At 52.9% G+C, this 12511-nt stretch overlaps 1 protein-coding gene across 7 annotated transcripts in view; it reads right to left on the bottom strand.

Annotated features, from left to right (window-relative positions):
- Window positions 1-941: 941 nt before the first annotated feature.
- MAP2K5 (mitogen-activated protein kinase kinase 5) overlaps window positions 942-12511 on the bottom strand; it is a 266567-nt gene continuing 254997 nt past the window's right edge. For 6 of the 7 annotated variants that reach the window (XM_027123421.1, XM_027123422.1, XM_027123423.1 and 3 more), the window contains one exon: window positions 942-1403. In XM_027123421.1, coding sequence (XP_026979222.1) covers window positions 1299-1403 — 105 coding nt within the window. In that variant the 3' untranslated portion in view covers window positions 942-1298. The remainder of the gene's footprint in view (window positions 1404-12511) is intronic. The other variant, XM_027123420.1, reaches the window with a different exon arrangement.

Raw genomic sequence — 12511 nt, 5'->3', positions numbered from 1 at the left:
CCAGGATCTGCCTTGTTCTACCTGGCTCGCTCTAGTGGCTGTGTGGAGAACAGACGGCAGGGGCAGGTGCCTGGTAGGAGTTTGTTGCAGTGGTCCAGCGGTGGTGCCTTGGATGAGGATGGGAAGTGGTGGGATCAATGCAGTTTGAAGGCAAAAACAGCAGGACTTCCAGGTAGGCTGTATGTGCGGTGTGAAAGAGAAAGAAAGGAGGCAAGGCCAAGCCCCAGTATGTTGGAGTGGGCACCAGGAGGATGGACACGGGAAAGTGGTGGAGGAGGTTCTGGAGGTGTGCGTGGCATAGGAGTTTGCTTTTAGATGTGTCGGGACGTCACTTAGACCTTCAAGTGCAACCCGAGCCTCTCTGAGCCCCGGCTCCTCACCTGTAAGACGGGGGTAACACACTTACCTGGCGGTGACGGAGAGGATTACCTAACAGGATGGCTGTGAATGGCCCGAGGTGAGTGAGGTTCCCTGGGCGTGACATCAAGGGCAGTGAGGGCCAGCTTGCTGTAGAGAGGAGCTGGTGGCAGGGTGTGGGGTGGGAGGGAAGGAGGGCCTCTCAGAACCACCCCAGGCTTCTTCCCAGCTCTTGGTCTCCTTCCTCACCCACGGCCCCAGATCAGATCCCTGTGCTGGAGCTGGAGCTGCTGCCGGGACTGCCTGGCCTGTGAGTGTGGGGACAAACTCCAGCCCAGCAAGGGGCACGTGACGTGGGTCCTGAGATCTTAGCTCTAGTGCTGGCTTGGCCACTCTTCGCCGTGGGACTCGGTTCAGGGACCTCCACACCTCAGTTTTTCACCTGTCAAATGGGCCGGGCTGTGGGCCTTGTCACGGAACTGCAGGAAGCGCTCCTGGGGGGCTGGCACTGCCACACATATCCCTGTGCCGCTCCCAGCCCTGGGTGGGCAACGGACCCTCTGCACAGCACAACCCTCCTGGCGGTGGGCAGTCACAAAGCAGTAATACTTTTATTCCCATCAGCGATACTGACGGGGCCTGACCCTTTACAAAGGAGAACGTCAGGAAAAAGGAAGAGCAGCAAGGGCGTAGGGGCCTCTCTTCTTGATGCCCCAACCCCTCTACCCTCCCTGCCAGTCAGGCCTCCAGACCCGGGGGGGACGAGGGCTTGCCCTGCAGGGGTTGGCCACCCTTGAGGGCTTCCTAGGCAAGGTCATCTGCCAGCAGAGTCGAAGGTGAGTCCAGCAAAGCTCTTCTGGCGCGGACAGCAAACGAAGGGCACGACAGGCACGTTTTCCCCTTGGTGACCAGTCCTGGGCTTTCAGCATCACACTGCAACCTCAGGGGGGGCCCTGCTGGCTCCGCCTCTCCTCCAGTGCCCTGCACACCCACATGGACACCACGGTGGCATTTCCATCGTTGAACTGAACGATGAATGGGTGGCCCTGCAGGGAAGAGAAGGAAGCTGTGACAGGCATTCCTCAGACTCTGCACGTCATCACTTTCCAAGCCCTGTTCTCAGTATTCCCCAACAGCCCTGTGAGGTGAGGGCAGCTTCAGCCCCATTTCACAGCCTAGATGACTGAGGCCCAAGGTGGAGCAATGACATGCCTGTCTAGAGCACTCGCTGCAAACCTCACATTCTGCCTGGTGCTTGGCTACCTTCTCCTGAAACTCCAGCCAGCCTGAAAGATCCCCAAGGGTGTGAGCCTATCTTAACTCCACACTGCCTGGCCCTTCCTCAGCCCAGCATCCCTCCAACAGCTGGCAGGCAAAGCCTGGCACCGGAGCTGCCAGCGTTCCTATCAAGTTGCTGCCCAGAGACCAGAGAATCATCTCATCAGGGGCTACGTCAACCCCAGTTTTCTTCTTTGTCTCCAGCCCTCCTATGAACAATCTGCGAGTGGAGGGAAGGCAAACGTGTCAGGGGGAGGACGGATGTGCTGGTGCGTGGTGAGAAGCTGGGGGCTGGGGACCGGACTCTGGAGGGGCGCTACGGCCTCCATGTGGCCCCTCAGGCTCTAACCTACTTAGCCCACAGGCAGGCCAGGTTATATGTAGTCAGCCCCCTCCCCAGCTGTCCTGAAGCGACAAGGTTCCTCCTCACAATCTTAGCGCCTCCTTGGGAGTTCCCAGGAAAGGTCAGAAAAAAGCAGGGGCAGCCATGGGATCACCCTGGCCACAGGTCAAAGGTGAAAGGAAAACTGGAAAGCATTCTCCTCCCTTCTCTTCTCCAAGTGCTTCTCTGCTAAGGGATGCTCACTTGGCAGCCTCCTCTCCTACCAAAAACTCTGTAGCCTGAGACTGAGGGAGCCACGCTGGGCGAGCAGAGAGCATGGGGGGCTCCCAGCTGCCTCCTCCCCAGGTCCCCCTGCTCCTTCTCTCCCTCCCGCTTCAGCCATCCAGCTCCGAATTCCCTGCTCCCTCCTGCTTTCTGAGCCCTTCTTGGGCCCCCTCTGCCTCCCCTCTGGCCAGGCGGGGCTTTCTTTTGAGGCAGCCTTCCTGATGAGCTCATCACAGAGCCAGGAGGGACGGGGCCAGGGCTCGGATGCCCAGACCCCACTGTGTGTGGGAGCAGTCAAGGACCAGGCTGGGGAGGGGGCGGGAGGTCAGGTCGGGCGGGTGTCCCGCAGGCAGCGCAAGCCTGAGGGGGGGCTGAGGTGGGAGAGGCCCAAGAGGGACTCTGTCTTGGCTCTCATATGTCCCCCACCCCGACACATATCATCTCACCTTATATGTGCCTGCCTAAATCAGTGCCTAGATAGAGGGGATTCTTCTTGAAGTCAGTGAGCACATTTCCTTTTCAGGAGGCTCAGAGGAGGTGACCTTGTGCCCTTCTGAAGAACAAAGGGAGAAGCTGTGCTCAGGAGCCGATGGGCCCCTCCCCTGAAGCCCGGGGTGGCACAGTGTCACTTTCCCAGAATGCCCGGTGACTTTGGGGGCCATATGCTCCATCTCTGTTATCATCTGTTCAGGAACAAGCAGAGCAGAACCGCAGGAGGGGAGAGTGCAGCGTTCCTCCAGTTACAGGAAGGCTGCTGGCTACACTGCAGGAAGCATTTCGCCCAGGTGCACCGGGAGGCTGACGAGGAGAGGGGCAGCATCCACCGCTCTGGTGGCGACTCTGCCCCTTTCCTGTCCTCCCTGACTGGGAGGTGACCCCCATCTCCTGTGTACCCCTGATGCTTTACACCACCCTGCACGGGAGTGACCGAGACAAGTGGTTTTGTCCCCAGCCACTGTTGATGGGTTTGGGGGGCATGAGAAGGGGAATCATAAAGGGAGAAAGAGAGGAGACAGAGACAGAGACAGAGACAGAGATGGAGGGGAGACCCCAGCCTCTCTAGGCATCCTGGGCTGTGACAGAAGAATGTGGGAGCTGTAGGCTGCCTGGTCCACCATCTGAATGGGCACGCAGAGAAAGCCAGTATGTGGGGAGTGAGAACATGGAGAGTTGTACAGAGGGAAACAGGAGCTGAGATGGCACTGGAGACCCTGGGGGCCATGATAGCCTGGCAGCATCTCTGCCAACAGTGTCCATGCACACCTCACGGTCTGGGGTGGAGGCACTAAGTCCTAAGTCACATAGGTGAGCACAATAATCTCCACTTTGCAGATGAGGAAACAGAGGTCACGGTTGACCTACCCCATCTCCCAGAGCTCGACTGGATTACAAGTCTCTATAACCCAAACCTACTGCCTGGGGCACTCCCTGGGCTGAGCTGGGGTAGGCAGAGCCTGATTGCAATTCCCCCTTGCCTTGTTTCTGCCATGGGATTCAGGCCTGCCTGGCCAGAGGGGGACTGAGACAGCAGGTCCTGACCCCTGTGTCACCCCTGGGACATCCTGGGAGAGTGGTGTCAGGGTGGCAGATCACTCTTACTTGACTCTGCCCCCTCCCATCAGCCCTGGGTGGGAAGCAGGGAAAGTATACCGTCACCCCATTTTACAGAAAAGGAAACTGAGCACCGGGGAGGGGACGTGACTGGTTAGGTGCTGGAGCTTCTGGTTGCTACTCTGGTACGTTCTCAGGGCTTGACTGCATCCCCTGGGACCCTGACAGCGCACGCGCTCCCTTTCCTCCCTGGAGTACAGCAGACACTCCTCCGGTCCTGTGATGCACACGATGCAGGTGCTCCTCATGACCTTAATGAGCAAACGAAATCTTAAGGACAATTCCGGGAGAAGCATGAAGATCACTCGGCCACCCCGAGGTGCCTGAATTCCCAGGTGGCTCCTGACAGGCCTGAGCAGATGCCTGCAACAGCCAAGATGCCTGGAGACCGCTGGAAACTGCACACCGGATAATACCGAGTCCAGCACCATGGATTGAGTGCTGTGTGCCAGACCCTTGCCAAGGGCTTTGTTCTCACTTTCCCACCGATCGCCATGCTCACTCTGGAGGCGCACACAGCCCCCTCGCAGATGAGGAAACAGACGCTCAGGGACCTGTGCAAAGTCACGCAAGTGAGGGCTGAGCTGGAACCACAACGTGGGTCTCTTGACTCCAAATGCCATGCTCAGGACCACATGCTCTCCTGCACCTGCAACAGGAGAGCTGACCTCACAGCCCTTCTGGGGGTCTGTGTGTGGTCCGGAGAGGGCTGCAGCCCCTTGAAGCCAGACCCTCCTCTGCATCTGGGTAAATGCACATCTCCCCCTAGGCAGAGAAATCCAGATGTGGACAAACTCGCAGCCCCCTCCGGCTCCAAGGATCAGCGGATCCCATCTCCAGGACACCCACATGCTGCTTGTCGAGAGCATCCTACACCCCCGGTGACGGCCCCAGACACCCAGGCCTCTGCCACCCACATGCAGAGTGTGTCAGCGGTCACTCCGCAGAGGCTGGCAGGGCGCATGCAGGCTGGAGCCGCTGAATGTTCTCACTGGCCTCATCACCAGGTAGTGGGAGCCACTTTCATTTCCCGAATTCTCTCAGGGCCAATTGCAACAATTAAACCGGCGAGTGTTGAAGTATAATGGCCCACAAACTTCGCCACAGAAGGTGGAGACATAATGAAGGGAAAAGGATGGCACTGGAAGACGTAGGATGGATCCAAAAGGCGGGCACAGGGGAGAGTGAGAGAGATGAGTCAACAACAAGCAAAGCCGGCAGCATCACCGGGTGCAGACCTCCCACCACAGGGCCGAGGGGCAGATCATGCCCGTGCACTAACTCGTGAAGAGAAACTAGAGTGTTCAGTACACCCTCCTTCACTTGGGCACTAGCCTCCAGGGCTTCGCTAGAGTTTGGCCCTCTCCTTCTGTAATAATGCCCCTAATTTTTGCCCACCCGTGTCACTGTGATGAGATGCCTTCCTGATGACTGATGGCAGGACCCTCCCCATGTGGACAGCGCTCCATGCTTCTGCCAAAGGGGGCAGGGAGAGGAGGGGTCCAGGGCTCCACCATGAGGGCAGGAGGTGGACACTCCGAGCCTGCTGTGGAGAAGTACCGCCTGAGGTTGATGTGTCTGGACTCCCAGGCCAGTGCTCATTCACTGACACCTCACTCTCTGCCCTTAGTTGGGCTTCGAGTTTCTTCCCAAATAGGAATTTACCTATTTGGGGTCTCTATAGTCTCTTCTCTTGTATAACCTCCTAAAGAACTTCCTGCATGTGAATCATTTAAGGACTTGCTGGTGTGGGTGCCTGCCCGGTGCAGCGCCTGGCAGGTCGCAGGCCCTCAGTTGGCCGTGGGCCTGAGGCAGGAAAAAGTGACCTGCCTGTCCTCTCTGTCTGCATCTATTCATCGAGCCCTTTTTGTGGGCCAGGCCCCGGCTGCCTTACAGGGCCCGGAACCCAACCATCACCCCCTTTACACACAAAGGAGACTGAGACGCCGATAAATGTGACCTGGGGCAAGGTCACAGAGCTAGAAAGTGGCAGGGTTAAGGGCTGAACCCAGCGGAGGACAGCACACTACTCTGCTCACTGGGGGCAGGCACAGTGAGTTTTAAATTCCTACTTTTTAAAAGAATATATGGTACATTATTATTATTTTTTTTTTGCAGTACGCGGTCCTCTCCCATTGAGGAGCACAGGCTCCGGACGCGCAGGCTCAGCGGCCATGGCTCACGGGCCCAGCCGCTCCGCGCCATGTGGGATCCTCCCGGACAAGGGCACGAACCCGCGTCCCCTGCATCGGCAGGCGGACTCTCAACCACTGCGCCACCAGGGAAGCCCTGGTACGTTATTTTTAACTAGTAATTTTTTTTTTTAAACTAGTAATTTTTAACTGACAAACTGAAATGACAGTGGCCAAAAGGCAAACTGTGTCCTCCCCGCTCAAAGCTGTGTCCGGCACAATCAAGTAATTGATTTAATGATCAGCAAATCTATTAAGTATTATATTATGCCTGTTTTATAGGTGAGGAAGCTAAAGCACAGAAAGATTAAGGAATCTGCCCGAGACCACGGTGCCTGAACGTGGTGTTGTCTCCAGAGCCCGGGCCTCAGCCATCACGTTGTCCTTCCTCGTCACTGCCAGGGCTGGGGGAGGGTGGCATCCACCCTGCAGGACAGCGTGCCCTCAGAGCAGGCGCCGGCTGGTCCCTGTTCCTTCTCTTTGGGTCTAGATTCTAGAGAAGCAGGAAAATGAAGACCCAGGGCCTGGAAGAAATTTTCCAGGGCTATGGAGACCACACCCTAGACATAAGGCTGGAAATAATAAATAGGATGCCTGGCGGCAGACTGCACCCCAAACCTAAGGTCTGCTCTGTGGGGCCTTTCTTCATGTCTCCTCTCAAGAGGGTCCATCTCTCCCAGAACAAGAGCATACCCTTGTTCTACTGTGTATTATTATCATTTGAGCCCACCTTATCCTAGCACAGACTGGAAGCCTCGAGGGCAGGGCAGTGCTAATCACACAGGAACTGCCAAGAAAAGTCAGCTGGACTGACAGGTAAGTTACACTGCTTCCCAGGAGCCTGAGGCTAGGCTGAGAAGGGCCGTAGGTTGGGTGGGCAGGCCTGGGGAGAAGGCTTCACAAGCTGAGGCTGCTCTAGGCTCTCTGGACCACAGGATTCCTCTCTCTCAGGATGAAGACCAGGCCACCAGGTACCTCCTTTCCCGCCAAGGACGCCACACGGGACAGAATGCCAAGGACCCACGAGCTCATTCAAGTAAGCAAGCCCAGCCCAGTTACACTCCAGCTAAGTCCAAAACAAGAAGAGTCCAAAACACACTCAGGCGAGCCGCAGGGCCAGGCCTGTCATGAGGCAGGTGTCTGTAAGAGGTGATCTGAGAGGCTGGAGGGGCCCCAAGGTCAACGTACTGCCCATCACTTCACCTTTCTGCACTGGGCCTGCCAGCCTTACTTGAAGGCTCTCTGCATGTCCCTTTAGGATCCAGCCCTTGCGGCAGGGGTAAAACACTTCAGTCCTTCTCGGCGATATGGAGGTGCGGTAGGATAGGACGGGACCTCAGAGACCAGCAGGGCTGTAGAGTGTGAGGTGTGCTGGGGCTTCCACACATGTTTCATTCAAATCATTAAGATATTTTAAGCTGTATTTGTTTAAAAAAACTAATTAAAAAATAATATATACACTCAACTATGTTCAACTCTAAATGTTACCCTGAATATTGGCAGTGTGTTACCCAGCACTGTGATGGTAACTGATTTTCTGCAGCTCTTAGGACAGGCGGTCTGCTTGTTAGATCTGTGCATATTACCGACTGCTCATACATGGGCCGACACCTAGGAAGGTTGTGGTGGTGCACTGGGCATCTAAAAGAACTCAGGGCTGTGACATCCACTCACATTGTGTGTAGGTATAAAACTGTGTGAGCACACCAGAGCCAGTGCACTGAGCCCACGAAGCACATCTGCTCAGTGGCCCGGTGCACGATGCCCAGACAGCGGTGTGGGTCAGGCCTGCTCTGAGTTTCCAGGGGCGTCAGCTCCTGCAAGCTTTGAGTCCCTCTTGTCTGACCTGTAGATTTACCGTAAGCAATTCATATGAACAGCTGCTAGCTACCGTCAGCAACTAAACTCTAAAATAAAACTTTTCTGCTATTCCTTTTTAAAGCCTCTATTGGGCTTAAAAGATGCCTAAGCTGAGAGGGCAACTGGTGAGTCAGGATTTCCTTGATATGGGGCTCCTGAAACAGTATCAGAGATAAGTGGAAGACGGATGCAGATATTAGACTATAACCATCACCTATGACCCTGGCTCTCAGATGCTTGTGTCCTTCAAGAGAAGTCTCATGGACGCCTTTCTAAAGAAGTAAGTGTCTACAATGAATACTTACACATTCATGCTAAAAAAAACACTACTTTTTCCCTATATTAGTATTGAGATCCTGCATTAATTTTACATAATAAAACGCATTCCACTGCTACAGATTTAAAACTAGCAATCTAATTCTCTACTTACTCTGGAGATAACTTCAGATTAGAGAAGTTAAATAATTTTTGAAAAAATGCACATATGTCCAGTGTCTGCTAAACGGCTGACAAGTGCCAGGGCAGTGGGCAGCCTTTATAATATTAATTACATGAGATAACAACCCATGATCATCCCTGGGGTCAACACTTCCTGCTTCCTTCCAGGCTGGGTGTGCCCGAGCTAAACAACAGCGGGAGTCAGGGAAGGAGGTGGCTGGGATTGTGGCTGCAGGGCAGCCCCCAGGCACAACTCAGCAGGGAGAAGCTGAGGCACCTCCACAGCAATTCTTCCATCTGTCCCTGTGTGGGGTAAGGCACGGAGCCCTGGACTGACAGTCAACAAGCCTTCTCTCACCAGCCCAGGAGTCGTGAGAGCTTAGGAAGGGCCACAATGGCCTCACCTATAAAAGAGAAACTATTCCAGGGGAACCTCCATTGCCCTGGCTTCATCCTTCCACATGGAGGGACCTGTGTTGTTATCACACCCCTCAGTCGTGTCCCCAGGGGGAGGCGTGGCAATGTTGGGAGGAAGCACGGAGCAGGCCCGGCTCAGGAGTCTCTTGCCCACAGGGAGGCTGCGTTCTGGCCTGCCCTCTCCTGGTAAGCTTCCAGGCAGGCTGTTCACCTCTGACTGGGCTCTGCGGTAAGTTCTCAGGAGGGCCCCTCGGGCCACCCACGTAAGCGTGCCCTTCAACTCAGATTTTACAGACGTAGGGGTGATGCTTCCTTTCTGTCATTTCCTGAGCCTTATTTCTCAGCTGGCGTTGAACACAGGGAGGCTGCTAGCTGGCCTCGTCACCCAACCAAATCCCCCAGCTCTCTCTGCCTCTGGGGTCGGGTGGGAGATTGCTTGTCTGCAGACAGGGGTTCACAGATACACCCTGGGCAGTGCGAGGGGAGGCTACTATCCCCCCAGGTAGAATGCATGCAGGGGAGCGGCAGTAAGATGAGGGTGTGAGCCTTGCCTATCAGCTAGTGTGGAATCTGCCTGTCTGCCCAGCCCAGCCTACCTGGGCCAACGCCCCGGCTGCGGAACTTTCCAAGGTAAGGCGTTTGTTCTGAGACTGTGCTTTCTCAGCCTCTGATTCCTAAAGCTTTTCCACGGCTGGGGTTGGGGGTTCCCTTCTAGCCCTTCATTTTCTTTTAAGACCTCAGAAATGATTTGCGGCTGTGACATGCCATTTCCATCGACCTTCCTGAGTTTATCTTCACAACTGCTATAGAAATAGATGTTTCTTCCCAAATATTCAATTATTAGCAGCAAATTGCTTACCTCCAGCCATCCTAGACTGTACACAGGCATCTAAGGGGGGGTCAAGGCACTCTCCACCTTTCACCTAAGCAGATCTATGTGTTCCTACACAAAGTAATTGTTCAGAAAATGGCCAATCGAGAGAGCAAGATGTTTCCAGAGGTCTCCGCAAGTCATTCTAGGGCCTGTCCTTACAGGGCAGCCACAGGACTCGAGCAGTGCGGTATGGGAGGGGGCACAGAAGACTGCAGTGGGCCACCATGAGGGGTAAACATGCAGATGCCAGCACTCATGAGTTTGTGTCGGAGGAAGCTGACCCATTTGGGTGGCAGAATGGTGCCACTGGCCCACTTAGGGGGGGCTGTGGTGGCTGCCCTGTAGGAAACTCAGACAGGACTCGGGGGAACAGCAGGGAGAGTGCTGGCTCCCCCTCGCAGTCTCAGGCTGAGCAGATACCTAGAGAAGTCAGGACCTGAGGGTGCCAGAGGGAGGCGGAGGGGCCTCGCTCCAACAATGCTGAGGGCTCTTGTCTGAGAGGCTGAGTCTGCAGGTCCGAGCAGTGAATATGGGGGCCACTTACAGGCATCTGGACGTTCAAGGTTCGTCTTTCGGTGTAATGGCTGTGTGGTGGTGGGGATTTAAAGACACAATGCTCAAAAGGATGGATTCTTTCCAGCCCTCTTTTTTTCTTACCTCTTGAGATTTGATGTTTAAACTCTGAGACCTTGGCTCTGTGTGTGTGTGTGTGTGTGTGTGTGTGTGTGTGTGTGTACACACATATGTGGGCATGTAAGCATGCAGAAGGGGAAGAAAGAATGAGACCCAGCACGATTTCTGGCACACAGCAGGCAGCTCAGTAAGCTTGTTGAACAAAACAGAACAAAGTGATTCGACAGTGAGTGAATGAAGAGATGGGGAGAGACTAAGTCTAAAAGCCCTCCCTCTACAAATTCCCAGCCATGCCAGATAAAATGGAACATTTTCCAAAAAGCATACTAGATGAACTTGTAAAAAAGAAGGAAATCTGCAAGTGCCAAAAATGAAGAGGGAACTGAAAACCAGAATTATAAGTGTGTGCGTGGAGGTCTTGTAGCCCTAAGGGAGGCTATCAGTTCTAGGAATGTAGGACCTGGAAAGTATGAAGAACTAAGTGGACACAGGAGACAAGGGCCACCTGGGGAGCTGGCCTGAGACCCTGAGCAAAACTGGGACTGCAGAAAGCGTGAGCCAGAAAAAGTCTGCCCATCAGCAAAGGGGATGCTGTGTGAGGTGGCTCTGAGCCTCGTGCACTTTGGAGTTCAGTGTACCACTACTGTGGTCTCAGAACACAAGGCTGCTCATAAACTAATGTAACATTGATATTGATCTAGCAATACTCTGGAGTATCTCTCAGGAGCATGAAAAAACATTCTGGGGAAATACTTCGGGAATTCAGTAATTTCCACAGTACTAAGCCCCATTCAGTATGAGCTTACAATAAAACTTCCAAAACGTGTGAGGAAACAATTATCCATGGACAGGAGTCAGCAGACACAACACACAGGAAGATTAGAGCTCTCAGAACCAAGGTGACAGAAGAATAATTGGAAAGGAAATGTAAAATGATGTACAGTTGAAAAGACTGAAGGCATAAAAGAAGAAATTGAAACACTAAGAACAAGACATTATAAAAAAGAGAAGAGAGATTTGAAAAAGAATCAAATATAACTTACAGAAATAACACATATAGTGACTGGAAAGAACAAAACAAATTCTCCATAGATGAGCCAGATAGCAAGCTGAATATAGCAAGGATAGATTTAGTAAGCTGGAAGAATGGTTTGAGAAAATTACCCAGAGCACTAGTCAGTAATGAGAGATAAACAAAAAATAATTTTTTTTAATGTGAAGGAGAAAGACCCAGAGGAAGGAATGAGAAGAGATGGGACACTGTTGGGTAGGGTCAATATCCAAAGAGACAACAGCTGAAAATTTTGAGAACTGATGAAAGATATGAATTTTCAGATTCAAAAATCATAATGATCTCCAAGTAGAATAACTATAACAAAACCTATACCTAGACAAATTGTAGGGAAACTGAAGGATACCAGGAAAAGAGATGTTAAAAGCAACCAGAGAGACAGGCATATCTCTCACAAAGGGCAGCAGCTGAGCAGCTGGCAGATTCTCACCAGCAAGTGTAGAAACCAGAGGACAACACAGTATCTTCAATGCCCTGGGAAAAACTGTCAATCTAAACTTCTAAACCCAATTTAACTAACAACCAAGAGTTAGGGCGGGACTTCCCTGGCAGTCCAGTGGTTAGGACTCTGTGCTCTCACTGCCGAGGGTCTGGGTTCAATCCCTGGCTGGGGAACTAAGATCCCACAAGCCACGCAGCGCAGCCAAAAGAAAAAAGAGGGCAAAGTGAAGACAATCCTAGAACAAAAACTCAGTTTTACCCTCACTGACAGAACTCTTAATATACTTCCAAAAGGAAAAGAAACCTCAGAAGGAGGAAGTAGGATGCAACAGGAATAAGGAACACATAACTGCTAAACACATGGATAAATCTCAGTAAGTACTGATTACACAAAATGACAACAAAAGTAATGACTAATTGTGAGGATCTAAAATCAAAATGACGATGAAATTCTGGACATGAAAGAAGGGACTGATCAGAAACTCTTAGGGCCCTTATGTCCGGGGGAGAGAGGCTGTGGCAGAGGCTGCTAGCTGCCTCTCAATAACCATTCCCCTTTCTTCCTTAGTGATACAAATCCTGATTTTAATAAGGAACAGTGTCACCCAGCAAAGCAGCTGCATGCCCAGACTCCCTTGCAGCTAGTTTTGGCCAATGCCATGTGAGCACATATGCTGTGTGCCAATCCCCAGAACTGTCCTTAAATGAAGGGGTATTTCTACTGCCCTTCC

This window comes from Aethalodelphis obliquidens, unplaced genomic scaffold, assembly GCF_003676395.1.
Source record: "Aethalodelphis obliquidens isolate GAN/ISIS:26980383/991018 unplaced genomic scaffold, ASM367639v1 scaffold26, whole genome shotgun sequence".
In the NCBI taxonomy this organism is placed as follows: domain Eukaryota; kingdom Metazoa; phylum Chordata; class Mammalia; order Artiodactyla; family Delphinidae; genus Aethalodelphis; species Aethalodelphis obliquidens.
This window is presented reverse-complemented; position numbering and strand designations above follow the sequence as displayed.